The following is a 20,830-nucleotide window of genomic DNA, read 5'->3' as shown; positions in this document are numbered from 1 at the left end:
CAGATTTTTTTCATCTCTCCACGGTGTAGACGCGCCTGGAAAAAACGAGCGTGCTGCGACGTTGCGCTCTCTGTTTGAGCGCACAAAAGACGTGACATGTGAATGGCCTCTAAGACAGCTTTAAAATGTATATTGTTCAACATTTTAAGGCAGTAAGGTCATGATATATACTAAGGACACAAAAGGCACTGAATCCCAGGAATGACACACTACACTATAGTTTAACTGTATGTTTTCTCTCAGCTGTATCAGGCGAACGTGTAAACAAAGCTTATGGCTAGTCTAATATGCAAAAATGTTAAGTATCTGTTGAATGAACACACAGCTGTTGACATGTTAAAATACTGGGGAATATTCCCATCTTCCCACAGGAGAAGCAAGCAGGAGGAATTACTCCAGGAGAAACTACTGACATACTATTGTAAAGATGGAGTTTAAGGAAGAACCCTGCAGAATAAAAGATGAAGATATAGAGGAACAAATAGGTTGGTGTCAATTCTTGATACTTCATTAATAACTGCTATTAAACTACGGATTACTGTTATTTCAGTCTTGAATTGTCTAATGTAATATGTTCATTTTAGGTTTGATGGAACAATGTGAAGTGGTGGAGAAACTCCATCAGTTTCAAAAACCTCAACAAAACACTCAAAAGATGGAGTTTAAGGAAGAACCCTGCAGCATAAAATGTGAAGATACAGAGGAACAAATAGGTTGGTGTCCATTCTTGATACTTCATTAATAACTGCTATTAACCCTCTGGGGTCGGCTGTTGCGCCGGCGCGACGAGCTCGCTTTTTTTCTTATCAGTGCAAAAGAGACTCAAAATACTCTGTTGATTTTTATAAGTGTTGTACATCATTCGATCCTGTTAAAGGTGCATTGCGCAAGTCTCTGAGTTTTTGCAGAACTATGCCCCCTCTGGCGGCAAGCGAAACTGCAACAACAAAAGTTCTCTTTTTTTTTATCTTACGTGGAGTTTGCGTTGGTGTTTGAAATGAACTACAAGCCGGTCTCTTAGAATCCATCTTCTACGGAGAATGGCGTCGAATACACAAACCTGCCAGACATAGCCAGGTGAGTGTGCCGTGAACGCGCATGACGTCACGCCCAGTCTCAAATTCCGACCCGAATCCCTCTTATTTATTTTACTGTACAGGATTATAGAGACAATCGCAGTGATCAGAGAAGGGCTCATTCAGCCCATCAGGCAATTGTTTAAGCATGTATGGGTTAGAAAACGGGTATTTTTAACATGAAAAGTTGCGCAATGCACCTTTAAGTGACTTTTTTTTTTGTGTATACTCACAATAAAAACAAAATGTTGTGTTTTTCGCCAAATAAAGAAAAATAAACATAATGCGAGTTCTGCCTTTTCTCTGTCAGTGAAGTCCATTCTTAAACGCGTCCGAAAATGAACTAACTCAGCGAATACTCAGTCACACAGGCACGAGAGATATGTCTTTATAAAACTTGAATTCTCTTCTTTTAAATGAAGTAATTTAATTAAAATAAATATTCTCTGTTTATGTAATCTGTATGAAAAGAGAGAGAGATGTCAGTCGTTCTCATTTCAGCTCATTATCTGCTAATGTGAACACGCATATGGAGAGCGTACGCTATTCAAACGCAAATGATCTGAGGCAATCCATGCAAACCTGTCAACGCCCACATCAACTCGATAAAACACATCAAGTTTAATCAGATTAATGTACTTTGCGTCGTCTTGCTACGCTGTGAGAAATACTATTGTAATAAAAATCCTGGGAAATTTACCACAGAAGTGCTGGTTTAGTTTCACTTCGAGGAGCAACGGATCCAGCTGAGGATTGTGAATAGTAAGTTCTTTATTCTTAAGTGCTTTATTCTAATCGCGATATGGAATAGTGTCTGTAAACCACAAAAAGATTGTTTAAATATGAATCGCGTGTCTGTGTGTGAATGAATGAACTGCACAGATGTAGTAAACAACAGCGCGCATCTGTGCCGTTCATTCACACTCGCACTTACATTAGTAAACATGTTATTTTTACATGAACACATCTATTAGTTTAGCTTTATATTGCTATACTGAGATGAGTAAAAATCGACTGAAATATATTGAAATAAAATTTGTATAAGCAACGTATTAAACTGTAAATTAACATTTATAAGCTAATATATCATAAAAACAATGTTACAGACGAAATCTGAATGTTTATACAAGATTTCGTTGATTAGTTTTGGATAGATTATAAAGTTTTTACTGAAAAAAAAGACTACTGCCACATCAAATAAGCTTTTGTTTGCCAATTTCTGCTCATATGTTAAATATATAGTATGGGATGTTTTGTCAAAAATAAAGTAGGTATAGTGAATTATCAACTAAGATGTTATTATAGTGTTTGTTCTAATATTCAAACTAATGAATCCGTAACTTTGAAATATGAATGACAAAATGTATACTTTTTACAAAGAAAGATTACACTTGAAATATTATTAAAATTGTAATTGTTGTTGTAATTGTAAACTTTTTAATAAAATAGCAAAAAAATATATTTACAAGGTGAATATAAGCCTTCTCATTAATGTGTTTTATTAGTGACAACTTTGGGGAGAGGATACATATTCCAAAACTTTCTGAAAATACAGTATGAGAATTAACTGCACAATTACTAGAAATGTTTACCTTGGATATTATACAATTTGCATGCATTATGGCATATCATTTTTCACGATGATTCCAACTCTAACTTTGAACTAATTCTGTAGAGAATATATATATATATATATATATATATATATATATACACACACACACACACACTCACCTAAAGGATTATTAGGAACTAGGGCTGCAACTAACGATTATTTTGATAATTGATTAATCGGACGATTATTTGTACGATTAATCGATTAATCGGTTTATGTACTTATATTTTAGTTTTGCCCATTTTTTTCCCAAGTAAATTATTAACAAAGGGTCTTTATCATTCAACATAGACTTTTTAGAGATTTTAACCATTTTGCATTGTCAAATCCTCATCAAAAACATACCTGGAGTTGTGTTTTATTATGTGTTAGTAATCCTTTGTCAAACTCTTCTGCAATCAAAACACTGACCCATACGTACTCTAGCAAATTTCACAAGGAGATTTCAAATAATGTTTTCACCATGGCAGTCCTTAGGTCTCCTAAAGTAGTTTAACATCCCGAACAAAGCTTATTAAGGAATCTTGCAGAACATATTTTCACGAAGAATAAGAATAAAACAGAATACAGTTGCAGTAAATTGCATTTTATTTTATTTTTTCCTGTAAACACACATCTTATACCTGGGAAACAGCTTTATAGCTTATGCTGTGAAATCAATCAGAAAGTTGAAAGTAGCTCAACTTTATGGTAATGAGCTATGACGCGGTTCAGCGGCAAACGCCAGCAACCAATCGGAATATAGACGTCCTTCGCGCTGGCTGATTCCGGAGAAACATACGATGTAAACTTTCGTTCCTACCAAAACATTAGTTCCGAGAAAAAATAATAAATTGCAGAGTTTAACCATCATAGAGTGAAAGTGTATCATTTGCATGTGTTTTTAAGTCCTGTCAGTTTAACAGGGCATATATAAGAACAAGCAGAGAGAGGGCCCCGGCTGCGCGCGCGCACTCACCCGAGCGACGTCTTGCACTCTCTCTCCCTCGCGCATATTAATCAAAATCAATTGATACGATGGTGTCGAAAAAAAACCTCTCCAGTGATGAAATGTTTTCTTTGTTGACAAATCTTGTGCTATATCCTAAACTGATTAGTTTTATCTTCCGCTTTTTTCCTTTTTCTTTCTCGAGCTTACTCCACTGCCGCCTGCCTCTGCCATCTCGCTGAATGCTGCAGAGACGCTGTGCGGGAAGCACGTGACATAAAACAAGGCCGGCTATTCGCTACTTCTCCTGCTGTACTGGCTGAGTAAAACCTCCGGTGGCTCATTACTGCCACACTTTGGTCACCGCAGATTTAAAATATGCACGAAATGAGCCGCTTATGGCAAATAAAAGTTATTTAGCAACTAATCGATGACTAAATTAGTTGACAACTATTTTAATAATCGATTAAATCGATTAGTTGTTTCAGCTCTATTAGGAACACCATACTAATACTGTGTTTGACCCCCTTTCGCCTTCAGAACTGCCTTAATTCTACGTGGCATTGATTCAACAAGGTGCTGAAAGCATTCTTTAGAAATGTTGGCCCATATTGATAGGATAGCATCTTGCAGTTGATGGAGATTTGTGGGATGCACATCCAGGGCACAAAGCTCCCGTTCCACCACATCCCAAAGATGCTCTATTGGGTTGAGATCTGGTGACTGTGGGGGCCATTTTAGTACAGTGAACTCATTGTCATGTTCAAGAAACCAATTTGAAATGATTCGAGCTTTGTGACATGGTGCATTATCCTGCTGGAAGTAGCCATCAGAGGATGGGTACATGGTGGTCATAAAGGGATGGACATGGTCAGAAACAATGCTCAGGTAGCATTTTTCCAGTCTTCAACTGTCCAATTTTGGTGAGCTCGTGCAAATTGTAGCCTCTTTTTCCTATTTGTAGTGGAGATGAGTGGTACCCGGTGGGGTCTTCTGCTGTTGTAGCCCATCCGCCTCAAGGTTGTGCATGTTGTGGCTTCACAAATACTTTGCTGCATACCTCGGTTGTAACGAGTGGTTATTTCAGTCAAAGTTGCTCTTCTATCAGCTTGAATCAGTCGGCCCATTCTCCTCTGACCTCTAGCATCAACAAGGCATTTTCGCCAACAGGACTGCCGCATACTGGATGTTTTTCCCTTTTCACACCATTCTTTGTAAACCCTAGAAATGGTTGTGCGTGAAAATCCCAGTAACTGAGCAGATTGTGAAATACTCAGACCGGCCCGTCTGGCACCAACAACCATGCCACGCTCAAAATTGCTTAAATCACCTTTCTTTCCCATTCTGACATTCAGTTTGGAGTTCAGGAGATTTTCTTGACCAGGACCACACCCCTAAATGCATTGAAGCAACTGCCATGTGATTGGTTGATTAGATAATTGCATTAATGAGAAATTGAACAGGTGTTCCTAATAATCCTTTAGGTGAGTGTGTGTGTATATATATATATATATATATATATATATAAACATTTTTTTTTTATTCTTTCTTGTGGTACCCTCTAGTGATACACCTGAATGAAAGGATCATTATGCGAGTCATTGTCTTCTCAGGTGTGAATCACAGCATTATTCATGATCATTCACGCCCCCACGCATATTGCGTTTCCAAACAAAAAGTGTCTTACAAAGTTAAAATCAATGTATTGTTTTATGTGAATGATTAGGCAGGATGATTTTCAAATCACTTTGAAGCAAAAACTCTAGACGACAACATCCATTAGTCAAAAGTCTTTTGGACACATATTTAGTATGTGTTTTGTGGCCTTATTTCAGAAACTTTATTTTTTATTTTTTTCAATAACCATGCATAAACATTATTCTCTCAAAAATTCTCTAAATATAGTGTAATGACACCTTTGCCATTTAATATATAAGCAACTGAATAAAGCACAAATGTCAGGGCATGTCAAAACATCTCAAGGACCCCCAAAACACCTTAGACCCCAGAGGATTAAACTAGGGATTACTTTTATTTAAGTCTCGAATTTGTCTAATGTAATATGTTCGTTTTAGGTCTGATGGAACAAAGTGAAGTGGAGGTGAAACACCATCAGTTTCAGAAACTGAAGAAGAGGAAGAAACTTCAAAGAAGAGGAAAGAAATGTTCTTTCACCTGCTCTCAGTGTGGAAAGAGCTTCAAAACTAAACCAGGCTGGAAGATGCACATGAGAATCCACACCGGAGAGAAACCCTTCACATGCCATCAGTGTGGAAAGAGCTTCCCATGGGCATGTAATCTCAAAACTCACCTGCTGATTCACTCAGGAAAAAGATCATTCAGCTGTGATCAGTGTGACAAGACATTTATTTTGGCTGAGCACCTGAAAAGACACATGAAAATTCATGCAGATTTGGAGCCTCATGTGTGTTCTGTTTGTGGAAAGAGTTTTTCACTGCTCGAATTTTTGAAACAGCATGAGGTTATTCATTCTGGTGTGAGACCTTATGTGTGCTTGGACTGTGGGAAGAAGTTTACTAGATCCAATGACTTAAAAACACACCAGAGGATTCATACTGGAGAAAAACCGTACAAGTGCTCACACTGTGGACAGAGTTTCGCTCAGTCAGGTGACATGAAAGCTCATGAGAGAATTCATACTGGAGAGAAACCGCACAAGTGCTCACACTGTGGAAAGAGTTTCACTCGGTCAGGAACCTTGAAAGATCATGAAAAAATTCATACGGGAGAGAAACCGTACAAGTGTTCACACTGTGGACAGAGTTTCACTCGGTCAGGAACCTTGAGAGATCATGAGAGAATTCATACCGGAGAGAAACCGTACAAGTGCTCACACTGTGGACAGAGTTTCTCTATGTCAGGAACATTGAAAGATCATGAGAGAATTCATACTGGAGAGAGACCGTACAAGTGCTCCTCATGTGGGAAGAGTTTCACCACTTTATCTCATCAACGGACTCATGAGAAAAAGCATTGTCCAAAGTTATCTAAGTGAGCAAAGTCCACATTCACAAGTAAATAATTTGATATTCATGTAACGCCCTAGACTTCTACACTGTTAAACATTGTCATATGCAAGTTATACAGGGTTCCAGACTGCGACCAAAATGGTGCGAGTTAAAACTTTATGTGGTCGCATTTGTGCGAGTGCATGGTCATGTACTACTCAGTTAAATTCACGCATGTGCGACAGAACGCCGTTGTATCAGCAGCTGCTGCAGTCCGTAACTTATGTTCAGTACATCATGAATCCATTTTCCAAACCGTGTTTTTGACTTATCCTGAATCACTATGGTACGCCTATAATAAGTGTTTATATTCTGACTATTTTATCCCGGGGTCGGCTCGGCTGCGGAGTTGCCCAGTGCCTGCGTGACTCGCCATAGACATTAACGGAGAAGTAGCTCCGGCTACAATGTTCTTCCGCAAGACACTTGCAGTTTATTTATTAACGAACGTACACTGATGGTGAAACGCGCCAATTAGGAATTCAGGATTTAGTTACTTAGTCATAAAAAAATGAAAAGGTCAATTGCTGAATACTTTAAAAAACAAAGTGTGGAGGTCAAGGATGCTGGTGGAAAGGACGAGCCAGCACACAGACACAACTGATGACGAGAGCAGAATGTTCTGCACCTGGTCAAGATAATGCTGCTGCTGCCAATATCTGCAGCAGTGTGCGAAAGAGGATTTTCATGTCAGAAGAGAATAAAGTCAGACATTAGAGCAAATCTGCATACTGATACTGTGGAGGACCTCATTACAATTAGTGTTGAGGGGCCAGAACTGATGGATTATGATGCCAGTCAGGATGTTAGGCTGTGGTTCTCCCAAGGAAAGAGGACCAGGAGGCCCAACTATAAGAGCTGGCCCCTCTGAATTCAATTGCAATGTGTTACTAAAGTTGACATTTATTCGCAACCAAGGAGACAATGGGTTGAATGGGTTGAACAGCTGTGAAGCTATAATCAAACATTAAAGAACATGTTTTTTTAATAGTTTTTTGTGATTTGACTACAACATTTTGCTAACATGAGGTCTTGTGTCTCTGTCAGTCTTTTTACATCAGTGCAAAACTAGGGTATGCAGAATAAGACCACTATTCATCAGGCATGTAGAAAAAAAAAAAAAAGGTGCGACCAAATCATATGCTGGTGCAACCAACTGAGAAAGTTGGTAGCACCAGTGCAACCAGTGGAAAAGTTAGTCTGGAGCCCTGTTATCTGAAGTATTGTAGTTTCCCTGTAGGGGTCGCTATGTGAACTGGTTGACTGGGACATAGAGGTTAATAAAAGACTGTTCTTAGCTGGTACGAATGAAGTAATCAATCGCTGCGTTTGAATTGTCACTATAACAACTAAAATAGTTTCAACTCTTCTGGGAAGGCTTTCCACAAGGTTTAGGGAATTTTTTACCTTTCTTCTAGAAGCGCATATGTGAGGTCAGTCACTGATGTTGGACGAGAAGGCCTGGTTTGCAGTCTCTGCTCTAATTCATACCAAAGGTGTTCTATCGGGTTGAGGTCAGGACTCTGTGCAGGCCAATCAAGTTCCTCGACACCAAACTCGCTCATCCATGTCTTTATGGACCTTGCTTTGTCATGTTGGACATGTTGGAACAGGAACATCCCCAGACTGTTCCCACAAAGTTGGGATCATGAAATTGTCCAAAATGTCTTGGTATGCTGAAGCATTAAGAGTTCCTTTCACTGGAACTAAATGGCCAAGCCCAACCCCTGAAAAACAACCCCACACCATAATCCCCCCTCCACCAAACTTGGCACAAAACAGTCAGGCAAGAACCATTCTCCTGGCAACCACCAAACCCAGACTCGGCAATCCAGAGAACACGTCTGCAGTTCCCTAGAGTCCAGTGGCGGATGCAGCTGCTCGGCCATAGAAACCTGTACCATGAAGCTCTCTACACACTGTTCTTGAGCTAATCTGAAGGCCATGTGAAGTTTGGAGGTCTGTAGCTATTGACTCTGCAGAAAGTTGGTGATTTCTGTGCACTGTGCGCCTCCACATGCGCTAACCCCACTCTGTGATTTTGCGTGGCCTACCACTTCGTGGCTGAGTTGCTGTTGTTCCCAATTGACCCTTCGCAGGGAGTTTGATTGACAGGCGATCTGACCAATCATAATCCACCATCCGCCGAATCCGCCATTTTTGTCCGACAAAGAATTCAGGAGAGTTAGTAGATTAACATTGGAGGATTTGAACTTGAAAAACGGTGTGTACTGACGTCTTTCCGTGGTTAAGAGGGGCATCGGATGCAAAATTCACTTTTATATATGGTGTTTGCATATGTCCGACCCCTTTAAACAACATTCCTTCTTCTGTTCATTCATGTTTATTTGATGCTATAAATTAACTAGAAGGAAGAGATGATCGGTTCACGAGCAGCTTTAAGAGGCTCTACAGCGATCTCTGTCAGACACATTAAAGAGCCACAAAACAGTATTTATTGTTTAAATTTCTTTAAAAAAATGACCAAATTTGAAAGGTGAGACTTTGTTTCATATCAAAAGTAACCTGGTCTGTCCTGTCTGTCAGTGCGTTGAGTGTCCTCTCTGTCTCCACGATGTATTTTTCGCTGCGTGAGAACATGTTGTGGCGTGAGAGCGGCGTGGCTTGTCGGACATAGCAACAGTAACTAAAGGGGGCGGGTCTTTGTGAACGGTCAATTGCTTCCACTTTGTTATAATACCACTAACATTTGACTGTGGAATATTTAGTAGTGAGGAAATTTCACGAATGGCACAGGTTGCAACTTATCAAGGTACCACGCTTGAATTCACGGAGCTCCTGAGAGCGACCCCTTCTTTCACAAATGTTTGTAGAAGCGTCTGCATGCCTAGGTGCTTGATTTTATACAACTGTGGTCATGGAGGTGATTGGAACACCCAAATTCAATGATTTGATGGGGTGTCCCAATACTTTTGGCAATATATTGTATGTTTGAACTTCATATAAATTGTTGGAGTATGTTCATGGGTTTCAAAAGGAATTCTAAATTCTATTAAATTCAACATGAGAATGAACCTCCTGTTGTGTTCCTACAAGTACATTGGTATTCACATGGATAATAAGGACTCATGTGGATACAATTTGACACATGTATTTTCAGCGTTGACCACACAATAATGTTTTATTTTATCAGGCAGTTATGGAGAGCATAATTAGAAATGGTATGGTTGGGTAATCTTCCGGTTCAAGCAAAGTCTTAGCTTGCACACCTGGTAAAATAACAATGAAGACCATAGGGAAAAGGAAAAGTCAGTACATGAACAGGGAAGAACATAACATTTTAGGTTACCCATCACACCTATTATGAATTGATGCCCGCTGGAAGACGGTACAAACGCTCTAAAAATATTTTATTCCCACCTTAATTAAAACGTGAAACAACAAATGAATGTTATTTAATTAATGCAAGGCTAGGTATAGGGACTTGTGTTTTAGGGAGTGTTTAGATTATGTATATATATTGTTTATGGATCAACATATTGTCAGTGTAAACATTGGGTTCATGGCAAATTTCCTCTTGGGGATAATAAAGTGTTTTTCATTTCATTTCATTAAAATAAAATTTGTTTTATAGCTGCCATATTGTGATTAAATCTGTAATAAACCATATCTCATGTAAGAGCAACACAAAAATCAGCTACAATTGTGGTCATAAGTTTACATATCCTTTGCAGAATCTGCAAAATGTCAAAAACTTAAAAAAAGAGGGATCATTATTTTCATTTTGTTTTTTATTTAGTATTTTTCTGAAGAATAGTGGACAGTTTAACTGCTCAGGACAAACAAGTGCCTCATGAATAACTATCATAAAACATAAAAACAGTCGTTGATCCTCCAGGTAACGACACAATATGAAGATTCAAGTGAATGCGAACTCTTGAATTTGGTCATTTGTGTAAATTCAGTAATCAGGGAATTGTTTCTAAATGACTGTTTGATGAAATCACTGAAAACATGATAACTGAGAGTGATTATAAGTGTGATGATCATCTGCCAAATGAGCAACAACGACCACAATTCACTCCTTCAGTCAGTGAAGCTCCCACAGCCGTTCATGAGAGTTTAAATGCTGGGGAATATTCCCATCTTCCCACAGGAGAAGAAGAAGCAAGCAGGAGGAATTACTCCAGGAGAAACTACGGACATACTATTGCAAAGATGGAGATTGAGGAAGAATCCTGCAGAATAAAAGATGAAGATACAGAGGAACAAATAGGTTGGTGTCCATTCTTGATACTTTATTAACATCATGACTATTAATCCTCATTTACAAAATTATAGGAGCTGTAAAATAACATTAACTAGGAAGTCGGAACAGATATGAAAATGCATTTATAGTCACACAGAAGTTGTATTATAGATGCATTTCTTGTTTTTCGTATCTTATAGTTTGTTATTTTAAGATGAGTTGGGGAAAATGCATTTGCGGTCCTATAGTTGGCAAGACTTGATGACATATTATAATTGCAGAAGTACTTTTAGCACCTGATAACCAAAAATTAAATATCTGAGTTGCTTTTTGTTATTAAACTAGGCATTACTTTTATTTCAATCTTGAATTGTCTAAATTAATATGTTTGTTTTAGGTCTGATGGAACAAAGTGAAGTGGAGGATAAACTCCATCAGTTTCAGAAACCTCAACAAAACACTCAAAGAGGAGGAGAGAAATGTTCTTTCACCTGCTCTCAGTGTGGAAAGAGCTTCACAACTAAATCAGGCTTGAAGATGCACATGATAATCCACACCGGAGAGAAACCCTTCACATGCCATCAGTGTGGAAAGAGCTTCCCATGGGCAACTAGTCTCAAAAAACATCTGCTGTTTCACTCAGGAAAAAGATCATTCGGCTGTGATCAGTGTGACAAGACATTTGTTTTGGCAGTGCACCTGAAAAGACACGTGAAAATTCATGCAGATGTGAAGCCTCATGTGTGTTCTGTGTGTGGAAAGAGTTTTTTACAACTGGGCAATTTAAAGCAGCACCTCAAAATACACAACGGTGTGAGATCTTATTTGTGCTTTGACTGTGGAAAGACCTTTATTGCACCCCGCGACTTAAAATTACATCAGAGGATTCACACTGGAGAGAAACCGTACAAGTGCTCTTCATGTGGGAAGAGTTTCGCTCATTTATCATCCTTGAAATATCATGAGAGAGTTCACACCGGAGAGAAACCGCACTAGTGCTCTTCATGTGGGAAGAGTTTCAGCCGATCATCTAGTCTACGGACTCATGAGAAAAAGCGTTGTCCTAAGTTGTGTAAGTGAGCAAAGTTAACATTCAGATCCATCACTTAAAATAGTCTGATATTCTGAAAAAACAAATGGTGTAATTTCTTGCAGCGTATCGTATCTATAGCCAGCAACTTACATATTGTTTATAATTTATGTTATAACCTTGTTCTTATTGAGTGACTTAATACATTTATTTCAGTTCAAAGGGTTTCAACATTGTATTCATGGTTGTTTAACCCTGCAGTGATAAATCAATATTTTAAAATAAAATGTTTTGACTGGATGTTTTTCCAATTTACTTTCTTTCAAAAACAATTGACATAAATATCCACTCCACTGAGATCAGAACACTGAACAGTGTCTGTGAATAAAATACATGTTTTACAGCTGTCATCTAGTGGTTAAAATATGAACTAAAACTAAAATAAATTTTAACGACATGGACTTTGATCAACAATATGGTAAAAGTCAAATGAAAATAAAGTCCTTAAACAGAATTCATATTTAGAAAGAATTTGTCTTCTTTGGAAACATGTCATCATTGTTTTGGTAGTGACAAAAGGAACACATAATCCTTTATTTGGGGAAAATATAAACAAAATTTGAGCACAGTTATGTATTTTAGTATGTTTTAGTAGTGTTTTAGTTATGTGAGATAAAATTCTGTAGTGTAATGTGGTGCAAAACATCACTGTCACTACATGTGCAGTCACGACCGAAACATGGGATGTTTTGTCCAAAAGTAAGTATATTGAATGATCAACTAAGATGTTATTATAATGTTTGGTTCAATGTTAAACTACTGAATCCTTAACTTTTAAATCAGTATGACAAACTTTATGCCTTTTACAAAGAAAGATTGGATTTAAAATAAAACAAATCTCATAATTTACACTTAAAATATTGTTAAAATTGTTATTGATTTACCTGTGAAAACTTTTTAGCAAAAAAATGATTTACAAAAAGATAGATGTTCTTATTAAATTATTTATCACTGGGTTTCGGAATAGTGTCAAATTTGGGGACAGGAAAAATATTCCAAAACTTTCTTAAAATACAAAATAGGAATTAACTGCACGATTACTAGAATTGTGTACCTTGGACATTATACAATTTGCTTACATACAAAATTTGTAAAAAAAAAAGAACGAAAAAAATGCAAGATGTTTCCAACTGACTTTCAACAAAATTTGTAGAATGGCCCATAGACTGAATTCTCCCTCTTCTCACTCCAGCACAGTAGATGGCAGAGTGTTTAATCACCATTAATCCCTCAATAGATGAAGACGAATAGTGTTCACTCGGATACTTGAGATCTTCGTGAAATCTTCAGCTGGAGTCTAAAGTGAGTTCGTTTTTATGTTGTAACAATTCACACTCATTTATAACTATTGTGTGCAGTAGTCTGGAGAAAAGTGGTGATGTTGAGAGAAACGGAGCTTTTTGTACTCCGAATAAACTCGTTTTAAGATGGCGACACCTGCTGGTCAGAACGGTGTAAATGCAGCGAGAACAGCCCGAACATGTGTAATAATACCGTTTACAAACCAATCGCAAATGTTTTGTATGTAGCTAGGATGTGTGTTCTCATCACTAGAGAGCGGAGAGTCACTACAGTTTAAACGGTGCTGTATCAGGCGAAAGTGTAAACAAGGCTTACGGCTAGGCTGGTTTGCTAAAAAGGTTAAGCATCTGTTAAATGACCAGTTATACTTCACCAAATTTCAATGACCACATTCCCACAAACCTGTGATAATACCTGTTAGAATATTTTATCTCTATTTATTTTTCTCCTGTGCCTCATTCTCAGAATTGTCCCTTTTCATCGTTGAATGGCATGAGCTCATGGAAAGAGAATCATGAACATGAAGCCAAACGTTTACAAAACCTCCTCAACTTTACTTGTGTACAATAGCTTTTATTCTTGGTTTAGGGGAGTGTAGCTGACAGCCAATGAGAATATACAATAGCTACATAAAAATAAGTTCATTTATGGCCACTTTCCGGCTGAAGGCACCGCACATCCCAGAGCAGCCTTTCCGGCACTTTCTCTTAGCCAAAGAAAAAGGACCCTTTCCAGACTGCTGTCCAAGAAACACATACACATACATAGAGTGTGCATTAACACACACACACACACACACACACACACACACACACACACACACACACACACACACACATATATATATATATATATATATATATATATATATATATATATATATAAAACACCTGCAGCCTTACAGACCAGAAAGAAAGAAAACAGGGAGACCCAGAGATAGAAAAGTTTGATAAGATTTTTCTTTCAATACTGTTGAATATTCATGTCTGACTCTTCCCACATGTGAAGAAAGTTTTCCTAACAAGCAGGAGGAATTACTCCAGGAGAAACTATTGAGATGGAGTTTGAGGAAGAACCCCGCAGAACGAGAGATGAAGATACAGAGGAACAAACAGGTTGGTGTTTTCCTTCATTCTCTTTAATGACTGATGAGGAACATTAAGATGAAAACTGACCTTTAACAATACATCTAAAACTAGATACTAGTAGAGTCCAACCTGATCTCACGGCAATTCGTACGAATTTTTGCTAAATCGTACATATTTTTACGAGTTGCCCAATTCGTACGAATGATGTTAACCTGACGCCCCTAAACCTACCCATCACGTGGGTTTAGATGATTCGTACGAATTAGTCACCTTTTACTCACTCGTACGAAATGGTCGTGAGATAGCGTTGGTAGAGTAAATATTAAACAACATTTTTTTCTAAATTGAGGCTCAATATTTCTTTGGATCCCATTTGTCTTTCTTTAATTAAATGTTTATTAAATCTTTCTGCTATTAGACTAGGGATTACTTTTATTTCAATCTTGAATTGTCTAATGTAATATGTTTGTTTTAGGTCTGATGGAACAAAGTGAAGTAGAGGAGAAACGCCAGAAGTTTCAGAAACATCAACAAAACACTCAAAGAGGAGGAGAGAAATGTTCTTTCACCTGCTCTCAGTGTGGAAAGAGCTTCACAGCTAAATCAAGCTTGAAGATGCACATGAGAATCCACACCGGAGAGAAACCCTTCACATGCCATCAGTGTGGAAAGAGCTTCCCATGGGCAACTAGTCTCAAAAAACATCTGCTGTTTCACTCAGGAAAAAGATCATTCGGCTGTGATCAGTGTGACAAGACATTTATTGTGGAAGCACACCTGAAAAGACACGTGAAAATTCATGCAGATGTGAAGCCTCATGTGTGTTCTGTGTGTGGAAAGAGTTTTTTTCTGCTTGAATTTTTAAAACAGCATGAGATTATTCATACTGGTGTGAGACCTTATCTGTGCTTTGACTGTGGGAAGACCTTCACTAGATACGGTGACTTAAAATCTCATCAGAGGATTCACACTGGAGAGAAACCGTACAAGTGCTCTTCATGTGGGAAGAGTTTCAGCCGATCATCTAGTCTACGGACTCATGAGAAAAAGCATTGTCCAAAGTTGTCTAAGTGAGCAAAGTTCACATTCAGATCCATCACTTAAAATAGTCTGATATTCTGAAAAAACAAATGGTGTAATTTCTTGCAGCTTATCTTATATATTTGCCAGCAACTTACATATTGTTTATAATTTATGTTATAACCTTGTTCTTATTGAGTGACTTAATACATTTATTTCAGTTCAAAGGGTTTCAACATTGTATTCATGGTTGTTTAACCCTGCAGTGATAAATCAATATTTTAAAATAAAAATGTTTTGACTGGATTAATTTACTTTCTTTCAAAATATGGCTTTTGATAAATATCCACACACCACTGAGATCAGAACACTGAACAGAGTCTGTGAATAAAATACATGTTTTACAGCTGTCATCTAGTGGTTAAAATATGAACTAACACTAAAATAAATATTTAAACTAATGAATCCTTAACTTTGAAATCAGTATGATAAACATTATACCTTTTAAAAAGAAGGATTGGTTTCAAAATACAAAAAATCTCATAATTTACACTTGAAATATTGTTAAAATTGCAATTGTTATTGATTTACCATTGCTTTTTAAAAATAAAATAGCAAAAATGTATTTACAAGATAGATGTTTACTAAATCTTAATAGGTCAATTTAGGCCTTCTTATTAAATTATTTATCGTTGGGTTTCGGTATTTGGGGAGAGGAAAAATATTCCAAAACTTTCTGAAAATACAAAATGAGAATCAACTGCACAATTACTAGAAATATGTACCTTGGATATTATACAATTTGAATACATAAAAAAATTATTATCTTCTCACTCCAGCACAGTAGATGGCAGAGTGTTTAATCACAACCCGCCATTAATCCCTCAATAGATGAAGACGAATAGTGTTCACTCGGCCACTTGAGATCTTGGTGAAATCTCAGGCTGGAGTCTATAGTGAGTTCGTTTTTATGTTGATACAATTCATACTTAGGCTATGTATAATTGTTGTGTGCAGTAGTCTGGAGAAAAGTGGTGATGTTGAGAGAAACTGAGCTTTTTGTACTCCGAATAAACTCGTTTTAAGATGGCGACACCTGCTGGTCAGAACGGTGTAAATGCAGCGAGAACAGCCCGAACATGTGTAATAATACCGTTTACAAACCAATCGCAAATGTTTTGTATGTAGCTAGGATGTGTGTTCTCATCACTAGAGAGCGGAGAGTCACTACAGTTTAAACGGTGCTGTATCAGGCGAAAGTGTAAACAAGGCTTACGGCTAGGCTAGTATACCAGCAGCCATATCACCCTGTAGCCCAAGACTGGTTGCCCACTGAAGCTAAGCAGAGCTGAGCCTGGTTAGTACCTGGATGGGAGACCTCCTGAGAAAAACCAGGTTGCTGCTGGAAGAGGTGTTAGTGAGGCCAGTAGGGGGCGCTCACCCTGTGGTCTGTGTGGCGCCCCAGTGTAGTGACGGGGACACTATATATACTGTCAAAGAGCACCGTCCTTCGGATGAGACGTTAAACTGAGGTCCTGACTCTCTGTGGTCATAAAAAATCCCAGGATGTCCTTCGGAAAGGAGGGGTGTAACCCCGGCATCCTGGCCAAATTTGCCCCTTGGCCTCTGTCCATCATGGCCATCCCCATATACTGATTGGCTTCATCACTGTCTCCTCTCCACCAGTAAGCTGGTGTGTGGTGGGCGTTCTGGCGCAGTATGTCTGCTGTCGCATCATCCAGGTGGATGCTGCACATTGGTGGTGGTTGAGGAGATTCCCCCTTCCATATGTGAAGTGCTTTGAGGACCTAGAAAAGCGCTATATAAATGTAACAAATTATTATTAGTATGCTAAAAAGGTTAAGCATCTGTTAAATGACCAGTTATACATTCTCACACCTGTTATAATACCTGTTAGATTATTTTATCTCTTTTTTTCTTTTTTTCCTGTGCCTCATTCTCAGAATTGTCCTTTTTCATCGTTGAATGGCATGAGCTCATGGAAAGAGAATCAAGAACATGAAGCCAATCCGTTCACAAAACCTCCTCAACTTTACTTGTGTTCAATAGCTTTTGTTCTTGGTTCAGGGGAGTGTAGCTGACAGCCAATGAGAATAGCTACATAAAAATAAGTTCATTTATGGCCACTTTCCAACTGAAGGCACATGAAGGCAAGGCACATCCCTGCAGTGGAAACAGATGCTTGACACTTTGGAAACAGAGTCATTGTATAAATCAGATTTCTAAGAGATGCGTGTTTTCACTATTGTAGAACAATTCTTAAATAAGAGAGAGAGAGAGAGAGAGAGAGAGAGAGAGAGAGAGAGAGAGAGAGAGAGAGAGAGAGAGAGAGAGAGACTAATGTAATATTGACCAAATTCAGTTAATTTGAATGGATTAAACAATAAATAATTCTCTTTTTGGTAATTATTTCATTTATAAAATCATATAATCATTAAGGGAACTGTCTCAGCTAACAATGTTTTTTGGGTGGCACACCTCCAATTATTAATTAGCCTATTATTTTAGCACCAGTGGCTTGACAACAGAAGCCCACCCAAGGCAAGCCACCGCATCCTAAAATAATAGTAATAATAATAATAATAATAATAATAAAATAATAAATAAAAATGTAGGCTATCTAATAAAATTGTAATTACATGCATTTTTGATGAATACCTGTTGTTGCTATTAAAACTGTAACAGAAATGAATTATAAACTACAAATTTTGTACTGTAATAAAATATATGTGCCTATATATTATTTATTATATAATTATATCATGGAATAGCACAATAATATGGGTGACCAGGGCAAATACAATTATTATATTAGGCTAACTTCACCATGTTGAAAAAAAATTAAAATAAACGTTATTTCACACCAAGTGCAAAGCCCGCGAAAGAACCAGAGGGTATAAACCTATGGTATAAAGGGGACCGGCACGTGACCATCGCGTGCAAAGCCGGACTCCCCTTTGGATGAGAGGTCATCGCCGGACTGAGAGTTTTACTGAGGTAAATTATTTTTTGTATAGGCCTATATGTAGGCTATGAAATGGACGGACCACATCTAGATCTACTGTTCACATTAACAATGGCTTTCTGCCTTTTTTGTTTTTTTTTCCCCTATAGTACACTGTTCAGCACCGCTAATTACCGTTAATACCGTTATATCTGTCGTCGAGAAAACCTATTTCGTTTCAGATTCATGTTGGTAAAGGTAACCGTAGTTTTTTTTTTATTAAAGTAATTTTACAATTATTAATACTGTTTTACTCTGATGCAGCGCTGTCTAATATCTGGTGCTTTTAATGCTTGAAAAATCATTTTTTTAAATATTTTATTTCAGTTAACATTTTTTATTTCAAACAACAACAACAAAATAATGTTTTTATGGTTTTAGTTTTAGTGAACTATAATAACCCTGAATCATTCAGAATATATTTAAATAAATAAAAACGTATAAAATAATAATAGCCTATTATTATTGAATATTATTAAATATTGAAATATAAAATCAAACCAAATAATAACTAAGAACATTATGTCATCTTTATATGTGGAACATGATTTTTGGACATTTCACTGTGGATGAAGCTACTATTCAATGCAGAACACATCATTATCAAGCAGTGTAACACTGTCTCAACACCAGACGCGAGCGGCGCGATAAAAGACAGAACGAGACCATTATAATCACGATGCGTGACGCAACACGACACATTTCTGACGGTAAACTGACGCCCCGCTCTATTTCTGACGTATTTCAAATGCAACTTGTGTAAGAAATCAGCGATCATCACATATTGCAATAAGGAAATTAAGAAACAATTAAGAAGGATAGTCTCTCTCTCTTTCAGACTCCCTCGAAACTTCTCTCCAGTATTTTGGGCAAGAGTAACCTGCAGTTAATGAGTATCAATCTCAACATCTCCACCAGCAGTTTAAACCTGATGACACCGGACTCCAAACAGGTACAAAAACACACACACACACATCTCTCTCTCTCTCTCTCTCTCTCTCTCTCTCTCTCTCTCTCTCTCTCTCTCTCTCTCTCTCTCTCAAAATCGCATGATCTCCCTCTCTATTTACATTGAGAGAGTGAGAGACAGAAATGACTCATTAGCAGTCTATGTAGCCTACACATGTGAGATTATAATATTAATAATTGCACTTTTTATATAATAAAAAATACAGTAAAGGTAAAACATTTATACAACCAGGAAAAAATATTAATCATATTCAAGTAAAATTATAATTGTTTTCAATAATGAAAATACGTTGTATTGTGACTTAATATGCCTTATATTTGTTAGAGGGTTTTTTTTTGGTACATTTTCAGATGTTTTTGTATATTCATAAATCACAGCTTTTATTGATTTTATGGTGTATATAGCATGAAAATAATTATTTTCGAAGAAGAATGAAGGAAAAGGCTTAACGTGGTTTAATTGACCTAAACAATGATCTATGATTATCAAATTTCTCTCTCATATTTCTCCTCATAACCACTGAACACAAAACCACGTTTTTTTTTTTTGATATTAGAATATATTCGAATACATTGCTTGATATTTGGTATCCGTTCGAATTTGATTTTTCTCAAAAGTGACAGCCCTACTACAGTTTAAACGGTGCTGTATCAGGCGAAAGTGTGAACAAGGCTTACGGCTAGGCTAGTTTGCTAAAAAGGTTAAGCATCTGTTAAATGACCAGTTATACTTCACCAAACTTCAATGACCACATTCCCACAAACCTGTTGTAATACCTGTTAGATTATTTTATCTCTATTAATTTTTTTTCTGTGCCTCATTCTCAGAATTGTCCTTTTTCTTCATGACATGAGCTCATGGAAAGAGAATCAATAGCTTTTATTCTTGATTCAGGAGAGTGTAGCTGCCAGCCAATGAGAATATACAATACTACATAAAATGTTAATTTATGGCCACTTTCCGGCTGAAGGCACCGCACATACCCAGAGCAGCCTTTCGGGCACTTTCTCTTAGACAAAGAAAAAGGACCCATTACAGACTGCTGTCCAAGAAACACACACACATAGAGTGTACATTAAAACAGACATATATGTAACAGAGGCCGAACTAGCAGGCACGGCGCCAGGATTCCAGTTTTGGATGGGCCAGACCAGGGTCCCAAATTAACTTTTTGGCTCACCTGCCACGGGGACTGGTAGATGAAAAAATCCACCAGCCAAGCATATTTTTTTCCGGCCAAAATAATAAACAGCCTTTTTTTGGTCACATATACATTAATTTCAGTACATTTAATTGAGATAATAAGGTATTATGTTGAATACAAACATAAAAAATTGTCCAGAGCAAAATTTGAAATGTAGCCTATAATAATAAAAAAAATCTATATATTGATCAAAACGAGAGAAATATATGAAATATTACTAACATTTGGGTGAAATTATTATTTTTTTTGTCAGTTTTGTTACCTGACTCATGT

The 20,830-nt window shown here is 37.3% G+C and overlaps 1 protein-coding gene across 7 annotated transcripts in view; it reads left to right on the top strand.

Moving 5' to 3' along the window:
* The window catches only part of LOC309478151 (uncharacterized protein), a 70,916-nt gene that overhangs the window by 9,277 nt on the left and 40,809 nt on the right, over positions 1 to 20,830 (top strand). For 2 of the 7 annotated variants that reach the window (XM_082141733.1, XM_082141732.1), the window contains exons 2-4: positions 372 to 485; positions 585 to 713; positions 10,766 to 10,885. In XM_082141733.1, coding sequence (XP_081997859.1) covers positions 428 to 485; positions 585 to 713; positions 10,766 to 10,885 — 307 coding nt within the window. In that variant the 5' untranslated portion in view covers positions 372 to 427. Of the gene's footprint in view, positions 1 to 371; positions 486 to 584; positions 714 to 5,694; positions 10,250 to 10,765; positions 10,886 to 11,255; positions 11,931 to 13,140; positions 13,251 to 20,830 lie in introns of those variants that run through there. The other 5 variants (XM_082141735.1, XM_082141728.1, XM_082141730.1 and 2 more) reach the window with 5 other exon arrangements.

Source organism: Leuciscus leuciscus, assembly GCF_965113295.1.
Source record: "Leuciscus leuciscus genome assembly, chromosome: 16".
Taxonomy (NCBI): Eukaryota; Metazoa; Chordata; class Actinopteri; order Cypriniformes; family Leuciscidae; genus Leuciscus; species Leuciscus leuciscus.
Note: the sequence above shows the minus strand (reverse complement) of the source record. Positions and strands in the feature narration are given on the sequence as shown.